Here is a 25,258-nt window from a genome sequence, read left to right as displayed (position 1 = left end):
GAGGGATGTTGGTGAAGGTGAGCTAAATTCTCTTATCAATCAGAATAGGAAGTCAATAGATAGTACCTGCACTTATGAGTCAAGAACTATTACTAAAGACACATTATTAAGAGATATTGTAGTTGTTTTTTATTTTACAAGTCAAGCCAACAACTACCACTAATGAATTCATTCACTCAGCAAATTGTGCTATATCTGGGGATTCAGCAGTGAACACTGCACAGTAATCCTCTAACTGCAGAGAAAAGCAAGTAAACCTACAATTAAAATAATTAAACTTATATATAATAAAAGAAGGGACACAATTAGTCTTAGAAGTTTAGGGATGGAGGAAGTAACACTGAATTTGAATCCTAAAGGGTAAAAAGGAGTTCAATAGTTAAGGGGGGGCCAAGACCAAGGACAAATTTAGTCAAAGGCCCGAAGTGAAAGTACAGCAAAGTCAGAGAGTTTGAATTTCATCCTGAGGACAAAGAGGGTCAAAAAAGGACTTTAAGCAACTAACTGACTATCTCAGTTATCTAGTGCTGCTATAACGGAAGTACCACAAGTGGGTGGCTTTAATATGCAGAAATTTATTTTCTCACAGGAGGCTATTAAGTCCAAATTCAGGATGGTGGCTCTAGGGGAAGGTTTTCTCTCTCTGTTGGCTCTGAGGGAAGGTCCTTGTCTCTTTTCAGCTTCTACTTCTTTGCTCCTTGGAGATTTCATGTAGCATGGGATCTATGTTCCCCCATTTCTGCTTGCTTGCTTGCTCAATTTGTTCTTTTCCTACCTCAAAAGAGATTGATTTAAGGCATACCCTACAAATCCTGCATCATTAACCTAACAAAGAAAACCCATTCCCAAATGGATTATATCCATAGGTATAACCAAAACCCATTACCATTGAGTCAATTCCGATCCATAGCAACCCTATAGGACAGAGCAGAATTTTTGCTCCATAGGGTTTCCAAGGAGTGCCCAGTGGATTTGAATTGCTGACTCTTTGATTAGCAGCTGCAGCTCTTAACCACTATACCACCAGCGTTATGCCTTAGGATTTACAACACATATTTTGGGGTGCAGCGGGGAGGGAATTCAATCCATAACGGTGACATATACATTTGCTTTCTTGATCCAGAAGGTGGCAAAAGTGGTAGCAATGAGTGACATCATGGTAACAAAAGCATTGGTACAGAAGCTAGAGAGAAGTGAACCAAGATATTCAAGGTAAAATCAGCAGGACGTGGTGATTAACTGGATGTGGGGGCCAAGAAAGAATGGGAATCAGAGACGACACCCAAGTGACTTGGGCAGCTGGTGGTTGGTGAAGTTATTGACTGAGGTTGAAAACGTGAGAAGCAGGTTTGGAAGAATATACGCGGTGAGGTTTAGACACGTGGTATTTGAGACACCTATGCAACAGCCAAGTAGAGTGCCCAGAGAGTGGCTGTACATATGAATCTGGTGCTGAGGACAAAGTAGGAAGCTGGGGACAAAGTCTCGAGAATCACTCATGTATAAGATGCACTTGAAGTCATGGAGTGGATGAGACAATGCAGCAGGCCATTGTAATGTGAGAAATGTTAGGGCCCCAGTTCTTTGTTGGTGTCAAAACTTTAAATGTGATCAAATAATGTTTACCTTTATATTGTATCCCCTTTTTGTTCACAATTAGATAAAAAGGAGACTTTTCGGCAGAACATTCGGTGCACGCCCTATTTAATATCAGTCTGAAGCCTGACACAGACCTATTTATGAAATAAACAAAGGTCTTGCCTTCCTTCATTATCACTACTTTGGGTAAGATATTACAGAAACCAATTTATTAAATTGCCCTGTTAAGGGGTTACTAATGTGGTATTAATTTTGTACCCAACAAAAATGAATCAAATCATTCTACAACTTAAGCATAAAATGTAAACCCAAAAACATGGTTCACGTTTTTAAAAGATCTATAATTATCAAAATAAAATAGAGCCTCTTTCTGCTAATTCAGTAATTTTTTAAAGGATATAAATTTCAATTTTATCCAGTGCCCAGCTGCTATTTTGCTCAGCAATGGTTCAATTAGAAATGCACATATTATGAATTAAATTAAATTCAGCAGAAGTAAAGTTTTGCTTGGTGAATTTGATTGAAATTGATGTACTTGCTGTTGGTGTTGCAACCTTTTTTAAATTATTATTTTGAGGATGCTTTTCATGAGAAAACTCAGCCTGCTAATGCTCTTTGATCTTAACATCAACTGTTATGTTCCGATTGGGCCAAAAAAGAAATGTAACTAGTTTCCATATACAACCCTTCTATTACATTATAGGACGCTTATAATAAGCTATAGACAGAGAAATACAAAGCCACTGATGGCTGAAACATTTTGGTCAGTATCAGAACCAGTACTGAACACAGCAGTAAAAACATATGCGTATGTGTACGCTATATATAAATCACAGACTAAGATGGTATGTAACCCTCGCTAACAAAACAGACACCCAGGATTATTTCAGGAAAATAGAAGTAGTGCATGAAAAGCCTGGAGAAAGAATTTCACTTTTTACTCCATATGATTCTAATGTGTTAACTTTTATAAGGAAAATGTATTCTTCTATTGCTTATGTTTAAAAATGCACCGTAAAAACAGATGGCACTGATACAGTCCTTATGGGCACAAGGGACACTGAACTCTCTAAAACCCCCAGAGCCTCTCTCAGAAAACTCAGCTGATATAACACCCCCTCACATCAAAAGCTAAGCTAGTGAATCAAAATTATATCCCCCTGGGCTACATATATAAATTTTATGCTATAAATTCGTATCTTCGATATCAATTTCATTCTGAATGTTTTTGCTTCCTGTTCATAGTTCAGTTTGTCAAGTTTAATTTTGCCCTGCTTTGTAGGAATCCACAATAATTAAATGTTTACTGCTGTACCTCAAGGTTGAGCTAAACAGAGCAGTTTAAATGCATATGTTCTCGGCAGTCTTTGGCTCCCAGCCTACCTCTACACACACCACAAACACACAAATACACTCAAACACACACACGTACTTGTTGGTGCTATATGTGATATCTTTAACCTTATTAGCTATTTTCCCATTACCTTCCATAATATATCTGAAGATAACATTGTTACCGATGCTGCAGTAAACCAATAATATATGGAGTAAATATACATGCACTATAATGACTCAAGATGACCTACTCATCCGTCAAACTCCTCTACTCATTCTAATGAGAGAATGTTTTCTTTTCTTTTCTTCCTTTCAGTGTTATATAAAAGGAAAATGTAGCATTGGGAGGAAGGAGATAATTCATAAAAATTTAAAAGTTTTTCATTTACTTTTTACAAATAAAAATAATTCTTTAGGTCATTAAGACTAGAAAGGAAGCTCATCTAAAAGACTGTGTCACAAAGAAGATAATTCTAACTCCAAGTGGATCAAAGACTAAAACGATAAAGATCATGGAAGAAAAAATTGGGACAACCCTAGGAGCCCTAATACAAGGCATAAACAGAATACAAAACATTACCAAAAATGATGAAGAGAAACCCGATAATTGGGAGCTCCTAAAAATCAAACACCTATGCTCATCTAAAGACTTCACCAAAAGAGTAAAAAGACCACCTACAGACTGGGAAAGAATTTTCAGCTATGACATCTCAGACCAGCGCCTGATCTCTAAAATCTACATGATTCTGTCAAAACTCAACCACAAAAAGACAAACAACCCAATCAAAAAGTGGGCAAAGGATATGCACACACATTTCACTAAAGACGATATTCAGGCAGCCAACAGATACATGAGAAAATGCTCACGATCATTAGCCATTAGAGAAATGCAAATTAAAACTACGATGAGATTCCATCTCACACCAGCAAGGCTGGCATTAATCCAGAAAACACAAAATAATAAATTTTGGAGAGGCTGCGGAGAGATTGGAACTCTCATACACTGCTGGTGGGAATGTAAAATGGTACAACCACTTTGGAAATCTATCTGGCATTATCTTAAACAGTTAGAAATAGAACTACCATACAACCCAGAAATCCCACTCCTCGGAATATACCCTAGAGATACAAGAGCCTTCATACAAACAGATATATGCACACCCATGTTTATTGCAGCTCTGTTTACAATAGCAAAAAGCTAGAAGCAACCAAGGTGTCCATCAACGGATGAATGGGTAAATAAATTGTGGTATATTCACACAATGGAATACTACGCATCGATAAAGAACAGTGACGAATCTGTGAAATATTTCATAACATGGAGGAACCTGGAAGGCATTATGCTGAGCGAAATTAGTCAGAGGCAAAAGGACAAATATTGTCTAAGACCACTATTATAAGATCTTGAGTAATAGTAAACCTGAGAAGAACACATACTTTTGTGGTTACGGGGGGGGGGAGGGAGGGAGGGGGGGAGAGGGTTTTTTATTGATTAATCAGTAGATAAGAAATGCTTTAGGTGAAGGGAAAGACAACACTCAATACATGGAAGGTCAGCCCAATTGGACTGGACCAAAAGCAAAGAAGTTTCCAGGATAAAATGAAGGCTTCAAAGGTCAGCGGAGCAAGGGCAGGGGTCTGGGGAACATGGTTTAAGGGGACTTCTAAGTCAATTGGCAAAATAATTCTATTATGAAATCATTCTGCATCCCACTTTGAAATGTGGCGTCTGGGGTCTTAAATGCTAACAAGCGGCCATCTAAGATGCATCAATTGGTCTCAACCCACCTGGAGCAAAGGAAAATGAAGAACACCAAGGCCACACGACAACTAAGAGCCCAAGAGACAGAAAGGGCCACATGAACCAGAGACCTACATCATCCTGAGACCAGAAGAACTAGCTGGTGCCCGGCCACAATCGATGACTGCCCTGACAGGGAGCACAACAGAGGACCCCTGAGGGAGCAGGAGATCAGTGGGATACAGACCCCAAATTCTCATAAAAAGACCAAACTTAATGGTCTGACTGAGACTAGAGGAATCCCAGCAGCCATGGTCCCCAGACCTTCTGTTGGCACAGGACAGGAACCATCCCCGAAGACAACTCATCAGGCATGAAAGGGACTGGTCAGCGGGTGGGAGAGAGACGCTGATGAAGAGTGAACTAATTATATGAGGTGGACACTGGAGATTGTGTTGGCAACTCTTGTCTGGAGGGGGGATGGGAGGATAGAGAGAGAGGGAAGCTGGCAAAACTGTCAGGAAAGGAGAGACTGAAAGGGCTGACTCAAGAGGGGGAGAGCAAGTGGGAGTAGGGAGTGAGATGTATGTAAACTTATATGTGACAGACTGATTGGATTTGTAAACGTTCACTTGAAGCTTAATAAAAGTTAATAAAAAAAAAAGATAATTCTAATACAGTCCCACATGAAATCTTCTTAAATTCAAGTTTCCTGAGTCACGTAGCTCAGCTTCACACAAATAAAATAGCTAAAGCATCACCACAAACTTTCTGGAAACAATCCTGTAAGAAAAGTATGGGTTTGTTTTGTTTTTGCTTTTTATTGTTGTTGTTGCTGTTAATGATCTAACACAAATCTGGAATCTAACTTTGACAGAATTTTTAGTTTATAAAATGAAGTCAAAATAATTCAATTATTTCTAATATTTCCTGTTTTTCTTAGGGAAGTGTTATTAGTAGCTTTCTATTTTTTAATTTTTTATTTTTTGTTCCTGAAGAATACAGCCCATCCTTATTTAAAAAAAAAAAAAAAAGAAGATAATAAATAATGGGAAAGAAGGCCTAATCAGAAATGTTAGAGCGAGAGTACAATTTAGGGTTAGAAGAGAAGTTAGAAGTCTGGAGCTTGACGTGTCAGCTGCTGTGGAGCCAACCCCAGAGTAGAGCTGCTCTATAGGGTTCTCTTTGCTGTAATCTCTACAGAAGCAGTATGCCAGTCTTTTCTTCCATGAAGCCACTGGGTGGGTTCAAACCACCAAACTTTGGAGGTTAGCACCACCCAGACTCCTTGGAGTCTGACTACCTGGGTTCATTTTCCAAACTCCAGCGCTTATTAACTAATAGGAACTTCAGCAGATTCCTCTCTGTAGCTCAGTATCCTTATTAGCAAAGTGAATATAATAATGGTACCTAAAACCTGGTGGTATAGTAGTCAAGTGCTACAGCTGCTAACCAAAAGTTCAGCAGTTTGAATCCACCAGGCACTCCTTAAAAACTCTATGAGGCAGTTCTACTCTGTTCTATAGGGTCGCTAGGAGTCGGAATGGACTCAACGGCGATGGGTTCAGTTTTGGTTAATCTGCACAGGATTCTTTTAAAGATTAAATGGAATAAAACAGTGCCTGGTAGATGCCTAATAAATCTTAATTATTTTTAATAGCACAGGTTAGGAAATTGAGGCCTACAGTGTTTAAATGCTTTTCACAGGATAATTTTACTAGCTAAATGGTAGCATTAGTGATAGAATTTTTTACATCTTGGTTTCTTTTCCTTTATCATCACTCTATTTGTAGTCTGGAGATTACTTTCAAAGGACAAAGTCAAATGGTAGAAAATCCCTCAGATAAACCTGGCCTAGATTTAAAATAAAAAGTTGAACTTTGCAAGCACACACCTGAGCACACGTGCGCGCGCACGCGCACACACACACATCAAAATAAGAAACAAAAAGAATGTGGCGTGAGAGGAACAAATGGCATAGACACAAAATCTCCAATTAGATTTTTTAATATGAGGCAATTCATTAGAACATATGTACATTTCTTATTAAATGATTAATCATAAGCTTAGAAGAAAAAAAAAAAACTAATGTTAATAATGCCACCTTTAAAGAATTTCAAAGATGACAAAGAAGTTACCCTCACAGACTATTAATAGGTGTAAACTAACTCAAATTCGTGGAAGATAATTTGGCATTATCTTTAAAAATAAAAATGTACAGGAAGCAGGGCCAAGATGGCAGAGTAGTCAGATGCTTCTGGTAGTCCCTCTTACAACAAAGCCCTGAAAAAAACAAGTGAAACGATTATATTTAACAAGCTAGGAGCCCTGAACATCAAAGGCAAAGTTAGAAAATGGACTGAGCGGCAGGGGGAAGGAGAGACGGTTCAAGCAGAGAGGAATTGCCGGACCTGAATCACCAGGAACCCTCAGGCACCATTTACTGGAGCAACCATGGCAAGACTGGCAGTAGCGTTCCAGATGCAGTTTCCTCAGGGAGAGACTGACAGCCACACAGCCCACTAACACCTCCAGAACCAGAGAAGGACAGCACTTTCCACAAAAGCTAAGTACTTGTGTATATTTTACCATGCCCCCAGCCCCCAAGCCAGCTTCAGTGGCCATTGATTTCCCTGGGCCTGAGATAGGCCCTGGTGAGCCCCTGAGCCATTCTCCCAGCTTTGGAGAAGGAATAAATTTGCAACTGGGGGAAAAGATAATCTGCCAGATATACTAAGCTGGGGAGCTCAGGACAGAAGCGGCTCCTGCCAGGCATAAACGGTCTGTGGACTTTGAATACCTTCCCCCCCCCACCCCCTCATGGGCCTGTGTGGGCCTATTTCAGGAGAAAAGGCCCTTGCTGGCAGGCTGCAACCGTTTCAGCTGTGCAGTGAAGAGGTGGGTGTTTGATGTTTGACACTGCTTTGCCTATTAAATAGGGTCCTCACAACTCACATCAGGGGCCTAAGGATTGGTGGCTCCACCCACATCACCTAGCCACCCACAACAGGGGTCCAAGGATAACTGGTACCTGCCAGTCCTTACAAACACAAGCATTGGGTACCCATGGTCTGTCTGCAGAACCTACCCTCCTGTGCACCCTAGAGAACAAGGATGCGCTTTCCTCACAGACACTCAGGGGATAGTGGTCAGCCCCCTGCCTTGTTCAGAGCGTGACCCCTTCTGCAACCAGATACCAGTACCTACACCAATCACCCCTGCCTCTCTAAGATTGTAGGACAGAGCCTGTACCACACATGATGACCAACTACCTGGACACCTGAGCTGAACCATACAAGAAAAGTGAATGGGCTCTTATGCTCATATATCTGCTAACTGCTCTAGCCATGTGGGGACAGGACACTAGGGCTTCAAAGGTGAAAATAATCAAGCTAGCTCACTCAAGCAGCCTATTTGGGCATATCAAAACAAAACAAAGCAAGAAGCTAGGATACAGTAAGCAAACAAAATAAACTAATACAATAACTTATAGATGGCTCAGACACAAAAGTCTATATCAAATCACATAAACAAGGAAACCATGATCTATTCAGAAAGGTCTCCAAGAACCAAGGGATCATCTAGATGAAGGTGCCTTCCTGGAATTACTGGATGCAGAAAACGAAAGATTAATATACAGAACTCTTCAAGACATCAGGAAGGAGATCAGGCAAAACACAGAACAAGCCAAAGAACACAGAGATAAAGTAGTTGAAGGAACTAAAAACGTTATTCAAGACCATAGCGAAAAATTTAACAAGCTGCAAGAATCCATAGAGGGACAGCAAACAGAAATTCAGAAGGTTAACAATAAAATTACAGAACTAGACAACTTAATAGAAAGTCAAAGGAGCAGAACTGAGCAAGTGGAAGGCAGAATTAGTGAGACTGAAGATAAAACACTTAGCACTGATATATTTGAAGAAAAATCAGATAAAAGAATTTTAAAAAACGAAAAAACTTAAGAATCATGTGGGACTCTATCAAGACAAATAACCTACGAGTGACTGGAATACCAGAACAGGGAGAGGTTACAGAAAATACAGAGAGAATTGTTAAAGATTTAGTGGCAGAAAACTTCCCTGATACAGTGAAAGATGGGAAGATATCTACGCAAGATGCTCATCGAACTTAACATTGTAAAAATGTCTATTCTACCAAAAGCCATCTATAGATACAATGCAATTCCAATCCAAATTCCAATGACATTTTTTAATGAGATGGAGAAACAAATCACCAACTTCATATGGAAAGTAAAGAGGCCCCAGATAAGAAAAGCACTACTGAAAAAGAAGAACAAAGTGGGAGGCCTGGCACCACCTGATTTTAGAACCTATTATACCACCACAGTAGTCAAAACGGCCTGGTACTGGTACAACAATGGATACATAGACCAATGGAGCTTAAGTGAGAATCCAGACATAAATCCATCCACATATGATATTTGACAAAGGCCCAAAGTCAGTTATCTGGGGAAAAGATAGACTCTAACATATGCTGCTGGCATAACTGGATATCTACCTGCAAAAAAATGAAACAAGACCCATACCTCACACTATGCACAAAAACGAATTCAAAATGGATCAAAGACCTAAATATAAAATCTGAAACGATAAATATCCTGGAAGAAAAAATAGGGACAATGCTAGGAGCCGTAATACATGGCATAAACAGTACACAAAACATTGCTAACAGTGCACAAACACCAGAAGAGAAACTAGATAACTGGGAGCTCCTAAAAATCAAACACCTATGCTCATCCAAAGACTTCACCAAAAGAGTAAAAGATTATCTACAGACTGGGAAAGAGTTTTTAGCTATGACATTTCTGATCAGCATCTGATCTCTAAAATCTACATGATGCTGAAAAAACCCAAAGACAAAAAGAAAAATAACCCAATTAAAAAATGGGCAAAGGATATAAACAGGGACTTCACTAAAGAAGACATTCAGGTAGCTAACAAATATATGAGGAAATACGATCATTAGCCATTAGAGAAATGCAAATCTAAACTACGATGAAATACCATCTGATTCCAACAAAAAAGGCTGGCGTTAATCCAAAAAACACAAAATAATAAATGCTGGAGAAGTTGTGGGGACTCTGGAACATTTATACATTGCTGGTGGGAATGTAAAATGGTACAACCACTTTGGAAATCGATTTCACACTTCCTTAAAAAGCTAGAAATAGAACTACCACACGATCCAGCAATCCCACTCCTTCAAATATATCCTAAAGAAATAAGAGCCCTTACATGAACAGATATGCAAACACCCATGTTCACTGCAGCACTGTCTACAATAGCAAAAAGATGGAAGCAACCAAGTTGCCCATCAATGGATAAATGGATAAATTATGGTATATTCACACAATGGAATACTACTCATCCATAAAGAACAATGATGAATCCATGAAACATTTCATAACATGGAGAGATCTAGAAGGCATTACGCTGAGTGAAATCAGTCAGTTGAAAAAGGACAAATACTGTATGAGACCAATATTATAAGAACTAGAGAAATAGTTTAAACAGAGAAAAAAATATTCTTTGACGGTTATGAGAGGGGGGACGGAGTAAGGGAGAGTGGTAATCACTAATTAGATAGTAGACAAGAATTATTTTAGGTCAAGAGAAAGACAACACACAATACAGAAGAGGTCAGCACAACTGGACTAAATCAAAAGCAGTTTCCTCAATAAAATGAATGCTTTGAAGGCCAGCGCAGCAGGGGTGGGGGTTTGGGGACCATGGTTTCAGGGGACATCTAAGTCAACTGGCATAATAAAATCTATTAAGAAAACATTCTGCATCCCACTTTGGAGAGTGGCGTCTGGGGTCTTAACTGCCAGCAAGCAACCATCTAAGATTCATCAATTGATCCCAACCCACCCAGAACAAAGGAGAATGAAGAACACCAAAGACACAAGGTAATTACGAGCCCAAAAGACAGAAAGGGCCACATAAACCAGAGACTAAATCAGCCTGAGACCAGAAGAACTAGATGGTGCCCAGCTACAACTGATGACTGCCCTAACAGGGAACACAACAGACAACCCCTGCGGGAGCAGGAGAGCAGTGCGATGCAGATCCCCAATTCTTGTAAAAAGACCAGACTTAATGGTCTGACTGAGACTAGAAGGACCCTGGAGGTCATGGTCCCCAGACCTTCTGTTGCCCCAGGACAGGAACCATTCCCAAAGCCAGCTCTTCAGACAGGGATTGGACTGGACTACAGGATAGAAAATGATACTGGTGAGGAGTGAGCTTCTTGACTCAGGTAGACACATGAGGTTATGTGGACGGCTCCTGTCTGGAGGGGAGATGAGAAGGAAGAGGGGGTCAGAAGCTGGCTGAACAGACATGAAAATAGAGGGTGGAGAGAAGGAGTGTGCTGTCTCATTAGGGGGAGAACAACTAGGAGTATATAGCAAGGTGTATATAAATTTTTGTATGAGACACTGGCTTGATTTGTAAACTTTCAGTTAAAGCACAACAATAATTTTTTTTTAAATGTACATATCCTTTCACTAATTCGTACCAGTAGGAAGAATTTACTCTACAATGAATTTGAAGAAGTGTGCAAAAATGTACACAAAAGAATGCTTGGTTCATTGTTGGCAGTATCAAAACTTGGGAACAATTTAAGCATTCACGAATGGGGAAATAACAGTTATGAAGGAATTAGGGGATATGTGGGAATATATGGGAAGATACAGAAAGTTTCTCTAGATATTATTAAATAAAAAAGAAAACCAAGGTATGCAAGACTTTGTGCCAGAGTAACCTACATCCATTTTATAAATAAAGGATATAGATACATGAATGTATTTGTACAAGAAGATGCTGCAAAGACACTCAAGAAGCTTAACAGTGATTATCTTTGAGAAATGGAATTTAAGTCAAGGGACTAGAAAACAGGAGACATTTACTTATTCTAGATTTTGTGTGTGTATATATATTTAAAATTACTATTATAATTCTACTATGTACATTTATGCAAGGTGTGGAACCCCCTGCAGTAAACAATTTGGCCTTTGATCCTGGTTCCAGAGAGCCAGATCACACCTGAAGCCAAAGAGTGGGGGCTGACCAGACCAAGAAGGGCCACCTGGGAGCCCTATCCAAACCTCAGGAGGCATAATGTAATCTATCATGGCCACGGGGTGAGGCCGATAAAGGCCTTGGAAAACAAAGGCTCAGTGGAGATTCCTGGGTGGACGCAGTGAACATCTGCTCTCGGGAGGGTAAGCACGTCCCCTGGGGACATGGAAGCTTTGTACCCAGTCTTCTCCCAGACTTCCCCCTATGTTGTTTGTATACTTTTTTTCTACTAGATTAAAGATAGCCCTTTCCTTGGAATTTGTGAGTCCTTCCCAGTGATTAAAAACAACCAGACCTAAAAAACAGACAAACGGAGAGGACCCACTGACCTAGCCCCTGGTGGTAGCGGATGAGAGAAAGAAGGGCTATGTAGAGCAGCTGGGGTCTGAACTGCCCAGGGAAGGGAATCAGGAATTTCTGCGGGACGCAGTTGGCACACGGAGTGAAATTTATTATCCACCACACATTTGGCAACAGAGGTGGATGATCTCAGCCTCTTTGGAATAGTACAATAAAACTGGTGACAAAAAAGTGGGATTCGCTTGAGTGGTCCTCATAGCTCAATATGTTAACCTTTAAACTGAAGGGAAAATAACAAGTTAAAATAAATCAAAGATTTTAAAAACATAGAAATAGGCTAACAGGCATAATGTAGGACAAATTTAAGAGTAGAGAATCTGAAGGTTTCATCTCTATATAGCTGAACAGCCTTACCTGACACTTGGCACTACAGTACTTGGCAACTCGGCATTGAGAACATCGTAGCAGCTTTTCCTTCCTGTTAAAAAATAAATTCCACATTAGGAAATGAGTGAGAATTAGATATAATGGAAGAAAAAAAGCACAAATCAACATATCGATGCCAATATGTGCTGCTTACTCCATACGTAGAGTCCCCTAAAATTCAGATTTTCACATTGATGAATATCCTCTTTCACAATCAACGTGAGACATTTACATCATAACTAATGCTCTTTTTAACATAAGCGGAATTAAAATACAGATTCCCATTTAGACAAAAAAAATTTCATTTCGTAGACATGTTTAGTTTCTCCATATGTAATTCAGAATCCAGTCCACCAACTAATTGAAAGAATTCTATACTCTTCAAATATAAAAATTTTATTTTTTAAATTATCATATAGTTTAATTTAAAAATATATATACTCCTTCCGGGAAATAATTTTTAAATGCCACTAAATTCTATTACTACTTTAGACACACTGAACTAAGATGCTCAAAAGTTTTTACTCCATTATCACCTGAGTAGCAACAAAAAACAAAAAATGTGAACTATAAATGTAATGGTGAAGTTAACAGTGACAAACATAATGAAGGAATGTGGACACTTTCAAGGTGGCTAAGAAAAAAAAAAAAAAAGACCACTCAAAGTCAATACACATTGAAGGCAAAACAAGAACTGTTTCTAAGCATTTCTGATGTGCCAGGCACTATTCAAAGTTCTTTACATCTATTAACTCACAGTAAACCTCAAACATAACTCATAACCTCATAACAAACAATGGATAACACTGCAAAGAATGGGAATTCCAGAACACTTAATTGTGCTCATGAGGAACCTTTACATAGATCAAGAGGCAGTTGTTCAGACAGAACAAGGGGATACTGATTGGTTTAAAGCCAGGAAAGGTGTGCGCCAGGGTTGTATTCTTTCACCTTACCTATTCAATCTGTATGCTGAACAAATAATATGAGAAGCTGGACTATATGAAGAAGAACAGGGCATCGAGATTGGAGGAAGACTCATGAACAACCTGCGTTATGCAGATGATACAACCTTGCTTGCTGAAAGTGAAGAGGACTTGAAGCACTTACTAATGAAGATCAAAGACCACAGCCTTCAGTATGGATTGCACCTCAACATAAAGAAAACAAAAATCCTCACAACTGGACCCATGAGCAACATCATCATAAATGGAGACAAGATTGAAGTTGTCAAGGATTTCATTTTACTTGGATGCTCAATCAACAGCCATGGAAGCAGCAGTCAAGAAATCAAGAGACGCATTGCATTGGGTAAATCTGCTGCAAAGGACCTCTTCAAAGTGTTGAAGAGCAAACATGTCACCCTGAAGACTAAGGTGTGCCTGACCCAAGCCATGGTATTTTCAATCACATTGTATGCATGTGAAACCTGGACAATGAATAAGGAAGACCGAAGAAGAGCTGATGCCTTTGAATTGTGGTGTTGGCGAAGAATATTGAATATACCATGGACTGCCAAAAGAATGAACAAATCTGTCTTAGAAGAAGTACAACCAGAATGCTTCTTAGAAGCAAGGATGGCAAGACTGCATCTTATATACTTTGGACATGTTGTCAGGAGGATCAGTCCCTGGAGAAGGACATCATACTTGGCAGAGTACAGGGTCAGCGGAAAAGAGGAAGACCCTCAACTAGATGGATTGACACAGTGGCTGCAACAATGAGCTCAGGCATAACAACAATTGTAAGGATGGTGCAGGACCGGGCAGTGTTTCGTTCTGTTCTGCATAGGGTCGCTTTGAGTCGGAACCGACTCGACGGCACCAACAACAACAACAAACCTCAAAGAGTCCTATAAATTAAGCAGTCTTATTATGCTCACTTCAGAGATACTTAAATGTATTTTTAGGAGATAAAAATTGATGGAATAATGTAAACTGACTAAGGAAGCACACCATATAGTTCATGCAACGGGCGATACTGAAAGGTTAAGAATGGAATCCCAGGTATGAGAACTTGAATTATATCAGGTACCTACCTAGGAAAGCAGGGGTGCTGTATGGAGCATAAAACACAGGGAGGGGTTAAAAAGTCTAAGTAAATCAAAGCCAAATTGCCTCCCACCCTCAAGTACAGAATTCTAGCAGCCAGATATCAAAACCCCAAGCAACAAACCAAACCCAAGCAATTTGGCCCTAAAATTCTCATTCTTAACATACCACTATACAACCACTCTTGGATAAAATTGGATAAAGTAAAATGTACTCACAGGCTGTTTATGATACGATCCAAACAAAAGGACATATAAAGGTGGTATGAAAAAGATATTCTAGGCAAAAATTAATTAGCAAAAAACAACGACAAAAAAATGTGTGTAACTATCAACAACAAAAAAAGGAACTGTTGTTGTTGTCGTAAGGTGCCATCGAATCAGTTCTGACTCACAGCAACTCTATAGGACAGAGTAGAACTGCACCATAGGGTTCCCAAGGAAGTGCTGACCTTTTGGTTAGCAGCCCAGCTCTTAACCACTATGCCCCCAGAGCTCCATAGGAACTTTAGGGTTAAAAATAGTATCAGGAGAGGGTGGAGGGGTTGAGAAGCTGGCCAAATGGACACAAAAGGAGAGAGTGGAGGGAGAGAGTAATTGGGACTGTGTAGCAAAGTGTATATGGATTTTTGTGTGAGAGACTGACTTGATTTGTTAACTTTCACTTAAAGCACAATAAAAATTATAAATTTTTTTAAAAAAATAGTATTAGAGATAAAGAAGGTTAACACACAAAGATAAAAGACTCCAACAACCGGTGTTCCGTACTTAGTAACATAGCCTCAAAATATACAAAGTATAAGTGATGGATCTATAAGGAAAAATGACAAATACACAGTAAGTTAAGACATAAAACTCCTTTAAAAAATGCCTGCAGTACAATTACCATATAAATGTCAGCTATTAGTATGAAAAGATATTATAAACTCCTTCTCAGGAATTGATAGATCAGATAGACAAGGATTAAACAGTGCTATAATGGGCCTGATCTCATGCAATACACAGACCCTGCACCTATTACATAAATTCTCTTCAAGTACGCATTGGGCATTTGCAAAACATGTGCATATACTAGGCCACAAAGCAAATCTCAAAAATCTAAAGAATAAAGATTTTCTGCAATCAGAAAGGAATTAAATAAGAAATCAGTAACCAAAAACAAGTAAATCTCATATGTATGGGAATTTAAAAATATACTTCTATGCAATTCAAGGAACAAGGAAGAACTGTAATGGAAATTAGAAAATATATTAAGGCTGAGTAACAAAAAAAATCAAAACTTGTGAGATACAACTAAATGTTTACGTTAAAAGAACACTGACTATAAATGAGCTAAGCGTGCAAATCAAGAATTTAAATTTAAAAATAATAAAGAAAGAAAGCATAAGGTAAGAATAATAAGGCAAAACTAATGAAATACAAAGATACAAGAGAGGATAAACAAAGTCAAAAGGTTAAAAAAAAATCAATAAACTTCTTGCAAGATTGTTTTAAAAAATGAGAAACAGTACACAAGTAAATAATATTAGAAACAACAGGGAACAGAAACCCTGGTGGTGTAGTAGTTAAGTGCTATGACTGCTAACCAAAAGGTCAGCAGTTCAAATCCACCAGGCGCTCCTTGGAAACTCTATGGGCCAGTTCTGCTCTGTCCTATGGGGTCATTATGAACCTGAATACGACCCAACAACAATGTTTTTTTTTTAAATCAAGATTCAGTAGTGATTTAAAAAAAAAACAAGAGAGATTTCTGGGAAAAGATAGTAATGGTATATACATTTTTTTAATCTCCTTGACTCTCCCCATAAAAAGACAGAGTAAGTAGAACAGCAAAACCTAACCACCACTCCCCATCCTTGGAATACATCTACAACAAATCCCAAACTATAAATAAGCAGGCAGAAAAACGGTAATAGCTCTAAGACCCTTATAGGGGTCTGATGTCACAGTGGTTAAGTACCTGGCTGTTAACCAAAAGGCTGGCAGTTCGAAACTCACCAGCGGCTTCACGGAAAAAGATATGGCAGTTTGCTTCCATAAAGATTACAGTCTTGGGAACCCTATGGGGCAATTCTACTCTGTTCTGTAGTGTCACTGTGAGTGGGAATCAACATGATCTCAATGGGTTTGGTTTTGGGTTTTTTAAAGACCTGTATAAAATCAGTATTTTTGTGGGAAGAAACAAAGAAGGGAACTAGACTTCCAGTGTACCCGGAAACAAAAGAGCCCCAAACTGCCAAATGATACACAATGGAAAGTGTGTCAAGCCAATCTTAAGAGCTGCAGCTAAAACTGGGAGAGGCTTCTTTCTGCAGTAGCCCCTGTGCAAATGAGATCACTGGGCCTTCCCTGAATCCTGCCTCCTCAGGCCCAGCTGCTCAGACTGTCCCTCACTTCCCTTTTTCTTGTCTAAATTATCCAGAGGCTGTTCCTGTTGCTTTCACTAAAGATCTGCAACAATACAAACTGTTCTCAATTATAAAAAAATAGAGTGGAATCAAGATTCATAAGACCACATGCTAGCAATTATCAACACTTCGTTCTCTGTCTCCCAATGCTACCAACCAGAGGCTTTAATGATTTTTAACACAGAATTTCAGCAAAGTAAATAGCAAGATGACTCAAAGCACCTGAATAATTTACTTGTCATTTGATGTATGATATAAATTACTTAATGTGAGTTATTTAAACATTTGGGTAATTTTTATATATCAAATGACTAAAGAAATTAAGTTCTCAATTTCAAAAATAAGGTCAGTTATATCCAAAAGAGAAGCTGTGTGTACTTGATTAGACCAACCACTGATACTTTGAAGAGTTGCTGCTTTTCTCTTTAGGGTAAGGTTCAGAGCCATAGCAGCATCCTGGTAAGGTTCTCCTGTAAAGAAAAACTTGGGCAACATAGACACCGGGCAGTTCATGAAAACATTCCTTTTTCTCTTAAAAAAAAAAAAAAATCAGAACATGGTTTCAAATTGAATGAAGAAGTCACATTCAAAAACAAAAAAGCAATGAGAAATGTTCACGACAACTCAAAAACAGAGTTAATTAGCAGTTCTACTGAAAAAAGCACCACTTTGCGGGGGGCGGGGTAGCTCCAGAGATTAAAATGTGCTTTTTTCAACAGGACTGCTAATAAACTCTGTTTTTCATGGTTTATACTCAACTACTAACCCTAAAGGTGGGTGGTTCAAATCCACTCAGTGGTACCATTGAAGAAAAGGCCTGGCTATCTGCTTCTGTTAAGATTATAGCCAAGAAAATGCTATGGAGCAGTTCCATTCTGTAACACATGGGGTCGCCATGAGTAAGAATCGACTCAACAGTAACCAATAACAACCAGAGATCGAAACAAGACATACTGAATGGAAGTTAGAGAGGGGAAAATTGCGTCTAACCATTAAGATTTTTCTGGTAACAGCAACTGGTCAAAAACCAAATGAAGTGCCTTGAGGAGCATGGTTCCCAGCCACAGGAAGTGTTCAAGGAGAATCTGGTAGGAACATTTGCTAGACATGTGTAAGGGAAATTCCAGTACTGCAAAGGAGAATGAATATGATGTTTCCTTGCATTTCCAAAATTATTTGGTTCTGTTTCTCCTGTGCAACCAACAAATATAAGCTAAGTTTGAAAAGATGATAAAATTATGCATAAAGGTATAATAAGCGTGGTAGTCTCATAGCAGTAGAGAAGTGCTGAATTTACAACTTTCACGCATCGCCGAAACATCCTGTTGGCAAAACAATTATCTCAAGATTCCGTTCAGAACTAGGGCTTCTGGGAGAAAAGCAATCTAAAGTAATAAGCTAGAAATATATAAGTAGCAGAAAACTGAGTAAATTTTTACATTTATTCTCCATAAAGAGGTAGATAATATTTTACCTCCAAATAAGAGAAGATACTATAATTATTTTATACCAAAATAAATAGAATTCTTGAGCTCGCCCCCTACAAAGAAAAAAAAGCAAAAGGAATCCCCTATTACTTGTCCGTACAAAACTCTGATATGCCACAGAACAGAGTGTCAAAGTACAGGAAATCCTTAGGTGCTCAGTGCCCTAGATACAGTGCTTCATAGAGTGTTAACAAGTCAAGTCCTCTCTTCCAAATAAAGGCTGGGCCATAATTGGCTTCTCCAACAGCCTAAGCAAGTGAAATGCGGAAAAGAAATAAAAAGTGAGCAAAATTAATTGTCCTTCCAGTATACAAATTAAAAAGTCAGATTCGGACATGAGAAGGAAGGGGACCATTCCCTCTAAGAAATCAAAAAGGAAAGGCAATTAATTGGGTCCTTCAAATCCCAGCTATGGAGTACTATAAGGGACCATCTCTCTGTTCTTCTTGGGTGTCGGGGGGCTTAGAAAGAGTGCCCTAAAACAATAAGGACAGTTGTCAGGCACAGGGAAATAAGTTTCCTGGAATAAATACTGAACATGAACAAATCCTAGTGACTCCCAACTTTCCCCAGCCCTAGCACCTGCAGAATACATTCAAATATTCTTAAATGGAGGGGGGAAAAAAGGCATATATGGCACATTCGTATATACTTATTATACAGGGCTCTTTCCTAGTAATGTGTCATGCTCCTCTAGAAGTCTCCCAGGGTACCTAGCAGTTGAATCTCTCCTTCAACAGCCATCTCCACAACCGAAAGTAACTGGCTCACTGTTGAGGATCTGGGCCCAGGCAAACGCTCCAAGAGCACAGGGCAGCCCTGCTGGCCCTCTTGTCCCGAGTCACATTCATACAGGTGAAGCATGGCCCTGCGCCGTCAGAAGTAACCCTAGAGCTCAGTGTGCATCTTTGCAGCCCTCCGTTTGAAGCTGAAGATCCCTGCACAGCGGTCTTTCACACAGCAAATAGCATCTCAAGGACAGAAATTTTGTTTCTGGCTGATCCCTTTGACCTTTAGGAAGAAATCTGAGCTGAGAAAAACACCAGAGTACATTAGCTAAAGTCTGAACCACTTAGAGATGCTAAAGAGTCTTGGCTGATGGGATGTATGATTTAGTACGCCAAGTCTTAACACAAGTTTCAAGGAGGATTCTCTGAATAGAAAACTCATGAAAATGTTTTCACACAACTGAGACATAAAACACTCTGTAGGAAAAAACGCACATACGGAATACCAAATGCCGTGACAGACAAGTTCTTAAACATAAGTCCCATGGAGAAGAATGTATCTCTTTAAATGGAGAAATTCAAAATAACTAAGTGACTGAAGTCAAAATACGATTTTTAAAACAAAGGGACCGCAGAATAATCTTCCTTACATGTGTTTTATGTTTGTAAATACCTTTGAAATAGAAGAATCCTGACTCGTTAGAAATGTTAACACCATGTAACCAAGTACTTGCCTGTTTCCCAGTGGAATTTTCTGAAGCGAATGAAATTCCACGCTATGAAAAAGGGATTATCCCAAATAAAAGTATGCCCTGCAATTACTTTTACTCTAACCGAATAAAATACACTGAGAAATGCTTAAACAAAGGTCTCTCTTTGGCATAAATATCCAAAACAATACAGAAAAGGGATCTTCCATTTTTGTTTCACAAAGGTAATTATGTTGGTTTGAAACCTTTTTAGAATTAAAAGAGATTCACACCCACTATTCACCTACCTACCAAATGGTTTTCAATATAAAGCAGCAGATGTCAAAATAATTTACATTCATAACCTAGGAAAGTAGAATTGGTTTGGTTTCATTTTCCGTATTGGCTATTATCTTCTACTTCACATTCCTAACAATTCAAGTACAAAACAAGAACATCTCATAGTTAATATTTCGGGGCATGAACCTATAATTCACTGGCACCATAACTTCCCTGGGAGAAACACAAGCAATTTAAATCCATTTTATCACTTAGTGGGAAGCACAGCAACATATTTGGGCCAAGTTAGAGTCAGGAAAGGAAGACCATCTACTTGGATATGTCCTTGTCCATTGCCCTCAACCTCCTAAATTAAAGCTATTGTCCCTGTGGAGACTGTGCTACTTGATAAACACAAACTCCATTTGTTAATTTAACAAGTGTCCCATGATTGACCCCCATGTGGACATCTCTGTGTAAGGACTGGGTGGGTTGCTGAGGAAAGGGTAACACACACAGCCACTGCTTCTAGGAGGTAACAATCAAGGAGGGCAGATCAGTGCTTTCCACTGGCAGAACTAGTTACAATACAAAACCATATTTTAAGAAGTGGCACAAAGTTCCCATACCTAGAAGGGAAAATGATTTAGCATTTTAGAGTTCAAAATCTGCAGTCTAAGCCCCACTCTTTACTAACAGCGTAACCTTGTAACCTCTCTTAGCATCCATTTCCTCTCATCTGTAAAGTGGGAATAAGTGACTACCATATTTTACGCAAATAACACGTTATTTTTATTTTTTTTTTGCCAACCGCACAACCCCTTTACAAATCTTCATAGGTGTGCTATGCACGTTATAAATGGACACCATTTTTACATGGGCATGTTAACCAAAACCAAACCCAGTGCCATCGAGTCGATTCTGACTCATAACGACCCTACAGAACAGAGTAGAACTGCCCCATAGACTTTCCAAGGAGAGCCGGGCGGATTCGAACTGCAGACTCTTTGGTTATCAGCTGTAGCACTTAACCACTATGCCGCCAGGGTTTCCACGGGCATGTTATTTGTGAAAAATATGGTACTTGTAAAGCTGTTGTGTGGACTATATATCTACATAAAGTGTCTGTTAACACAGTGTCAAGCAAAGCATCTAGCACAGAGTTAAAAGTGAGGCTACTGAGTATATTTCCAAAGTGCTTTACTTTCATGCCATATCTGAAAAGACTTTTTTGTATACCTCCAAGAGAAGCAAAATCCATAATCCCCATAAATCTGGCCATTTCAACGAGGGCACACAGACAACGTACTGGTGCCATTTTCTGAAACCCCCATGTACCCATAACACGTGGCTCTAATCTCAAATTTTGACTAGCATCATAGGTGTTTCACTGTTCAATTTGTATTCACTGAAGTTTGTATTAATATTATTTTAAATTTGATCAGAATGAGTAACTTCAAAGTGGTATGATTCAAGAAGCTCTACCTTTGAAGTAGTAAAAAAAAAAAATTTTTATTTTTGAAGGTTTCATCTGTAGAAATTAAAATTAGAGCAGACTGTTACATCTTCCATAATATTAATAGGCAATTACAACTTCTAACATCCTGTTTGCTTTATGCAAGGTTATGCCTATTACAAGTTAAGGAGAAAATTAACATTTTACAACATAACAGACTTAAACTTCCCTCATTATATTAACATTTCTCTATGAAATTGTACATTGTGTGCTATAGGTTATTCTAACAGCTAATATTTGAAAACTGGTAACTAGAATTAGTATTAAAGTACACTTGGCTTGTTTTTTCAGGCAGAGCACACACAATCAGAATGTAGAAAGCTGTAGCCAAAATGAACTGCTGAAGTGGAATTGCTTCTGTTGACATCTGTTTCTAACTAGGCAATCGCTTCAGCCTAGTCTAGTCACACAACTCTATAAAACTCTAAGAGATGTATTCATTTTCCCTGAGTCGTCTTCTTGAGATAAAAAATAATTAAAAATTAGAAAGGAAAAAAAAAACCTGATTTTGCTCAAAGATTAAAATCAAACACCCTTTTAAGTACATAAGTATTGCTAGTACAAATATCACGCAGCATATACATTAAAATAAAAGTGCCACCGGTAAAATTTCAAAGAAGGTAATAAGACTATTTTGCCAATATTCTCATCAATATACTATGGTCTAAGCCTTAAAAAATGGCAAAAGGTGTTCTCTTTCAGTTCAGTTCCAGAATACATTATCTGTCATGTTTCTTCTAGTTAGAAAACAAAATTTATCAACATCTTGGTTCTATTTTAGCTTTATGTGCTAGAAAACCAAGAGTGAAGTTCACTCTTCAATTATAGTCATCTGCTCATTTCAGAGACCTGGAAGCATCTATTCTGTCTGCCTGCTTCAAATATTTGCTTTTCTGTTTTATAATTAAGTATTTTACTTCTATTTTATAATTAAGTATTGTTTTACATTTAATAATAAACTGTCCCAAGTCTTGTTGGAAGTAAGTGATAATGAAATCTCAAATAACTGGTCCTCATTTCTGGAGAACAAAATGAGACTTTTAAGCTTACAAAGATAGACAACTGCAACAACTGTGTACCAAAGTAAAGAAACCTTAAACTAAGATGCCTTAAGAGACATGGAACTAAATGTTACACCTTTTGGTTAACAGCCAAGTACATTAACCCTTTGCCCCACCCAGAGACTTCTGTTGTTGTTAGGTGCAGTGGAGTCATTCTGACTCATAGTGACCCCGTGTACAGCAGAACAAAGCACTGCCCAGTCCCGTGCCATTCTCACAATTGTTGTTGTGCTTTAGCCCGTTGTTGCAGCTGCTGTGTCAGTCCATCTCACTGAGGGTCTTCCCCTTTTTTGTTGACCCTCTACTTTACCAACTATGATGTCCTTCTTCAGGGACTGGTTCCTCCAGATAACATGCCCAAAGTACATGAGAAAAAGTCCCACTATCCTTGCTTCAAAGGAGCATTCTGGCTGTGCTTCTTCCAAGACAGATTTGTTCATTTTTTGGCAGTCCGCGGTTCATTAAATACTCTTCGCCAACACCATAATTCAAATGCATCTCTTCTTCTTCGGTCTTCCTTTTTCATTGCCCAGCTTTCACATGCATATGAGGCGATTGAAAACACCATGGGTTGAGTCACGGCACCTTAGTCCTCAAAGTGGCATCTTTGCTTTTTAACACTTTAAAGTGGTCTTTTGCAGCAGATTTGCCCAATGCAATACGTCCTATGATTTCCTGACTACTGCTTCCATGGGTGTTGATTGTGGATCCAAGTAAAATGAAATCCTTGACAATTTCAATATTTTCTCTGTGTATCAATATGTTGCTTTTTGGTCCAGTAACGAGGATTTTTGTTTTATGCCGAGGTGCAATCCATACTGAATTATAATCACATTATTATTTTTTTTTAAATACTTCCTTTAAGAGATTTAATGGTAAACTCTCAAAAGAAGTTTCTAGATAGCATTTGAAATATATCAGTGCTGGGTAAAAATACATTAATATATTAAATATTAGACATTTTAGTAATCCCAAATTTTATAAACCCTTGAAAGTTCATAAACCTTTGGACTATTCTTCTCAGTTATTTTCAGGTCGTTCATATATCTGTCTCTGAAAAAAAATTGAACCAAAAGTACAACAACATACAGGTAGAAGTTATTTACTGAAATAAATGTCCATGGGTATAATCAAATGGTAATTACTTCTTAGCCTGAAAGCTACCAAACATGAATACATCAACAATGAAACTAGTGTTAGGGAAGTTAGTCAAACGTGAGTTTTAAAAAGTTCTAGATAGTGAACATTCTCACCCAAATAAATGGAGAACTTTTACAGATTTTTCTCTTATCTTTAAAAAAAAAATTAGATCTAATACAGTGGCATTAAATACTTGTATTTTTCTACTTAAATGATAGGAAAAGCTGAAAAAAAAATTGTAATGTATCAAATTCCCCCTCCCCACCCCTACCACATTGGGTTGGTAATGAAAAGTCTTTCATCACAGGAGAGAAAAGATAACTCTTTTCAGGTAAAGTAACCCATTTCACTAAAAAGTAATCTCTCTGTTTATAGCTCATTTACAATAATCCTCAGAAGATGGAAATTTATAATTGATCATCCCTGACTAAAGGTTCCCATTCACAATGAATTATAACATCTATTTTCCTCTAGAGAAAATGAGCAAGAAAACAATTTCTGAAATGTCATTACTCATATAGTTTTTTAAAAATTATGTAGTACTTTAAATGGCCAATTGTAATTATCTTTTTTTTTCCTAATATAAAGAAACATCTCCTTTGAAAGCCACATCCTTGCTGCTCTTTATTTACAGGGCTCACAAATATTGCTAATAATTTTTTTGTACCATGGACTGCGGTAGGTTCTGGAGGTACAGGGATCCATAAGACACAGTTCTTGCTTCAAATAGTCGCTGATGCTACAGCAGGATCAGAATAGCAGTAACACCACTAATATTTCCTAAACACCTATTTGTGTCCAGTACTTCCCCAAAAGGTTAAGCACAGTTACCAAATGAACCAGTAGTTCCTCTCTTAGGGACATACCCAAGAGAAATTAAAACATGTCCAAACAAAAATGTGTACATGAATGTACACGGCAGCATTATTAATAAGAGCCAAAAAGCATAAGCAATCAAAATATCCATCAACTGACAAATGGATAAACAAAAGATGGCATATCCATATAACGGAATATGATACGACCATAAATAGGAATCAAATACTGATACACGCTACGACATGGATGAACCTTGAAAACATTATGCTAAGTGAAAGAAGCCAGTGACAAAAGAATAGATATTGTACGATTCCATTGATATAAAATGTCCAGATCAAGCAAATCTATAGGAAAAGAAAGCAGATTAGTAGTTGCCTAGAGTTGAGTGGCTCGAGGGAAATGAGGAGTGACTGCTAATGGGGTCAGCGTTTCTTTTTGGGGTGATGAACACGTTCTAAAACTGATTATGGTTTTTCGATGGTTGTACAACTCTGTGAACATGCTAAATACTACTGAATTGTATATTTTAAATAGATGAATTACGTGGCATATGAATTACATCTCAATAGCTAAA

At 38.3% G+C, this 25,258-nt stretch overlaps 1 protein-coding gene across 4 annotated transcripts in view; it reads right to left on the bottom strand.

Annotated features, from left to right (window-relative positions):
* Positions 1 to 25,258, bottom strand: part of SMYD3 (SET and MYND domain containing 3) — a 799,439-nt gene that overhangs the window by 623,234 nt on the left and 150,947 nt on the right. For all 4 annotated transcript variants that reach the window (XR_007515309.1, XM_049868604.1, XM_049868606.1 and 1 more), the window contains one exon: positions 12,496 to 12,559. Coding sequence is in view for 3 of the 4 variants with exons in the window: in XM_049868604.1 (XP_049724561.1) it covers positions 12,496 to 12,559 (64 nt within the window). In the remaining variant the exon portion in view is untranslated. The remainder of the gene's footprint in view (positions 1 to 12,495; positions 12,560 to 25,258) is intronic.

This window comes from Elephas maximus, chromosome 24 (genome assembly GCF_024166365.1).
Source record: "Elephas maximus indicus isolate mEleMax1 chromosome 24, mEleMax1 primary haplotype, whole genome shotgun sequence".
Lineage (NCBI taxonomy): Eukaryota > Metazoa > Chordata > Mammalia > Proboscidea > Elephantidae > Elephas > Elephas maximus.
The sequence above is the reverse complement of the archived record's forward strand: the minus strand, read 5'-3'. Positions and strand labels throughout refer to the sequence as shown.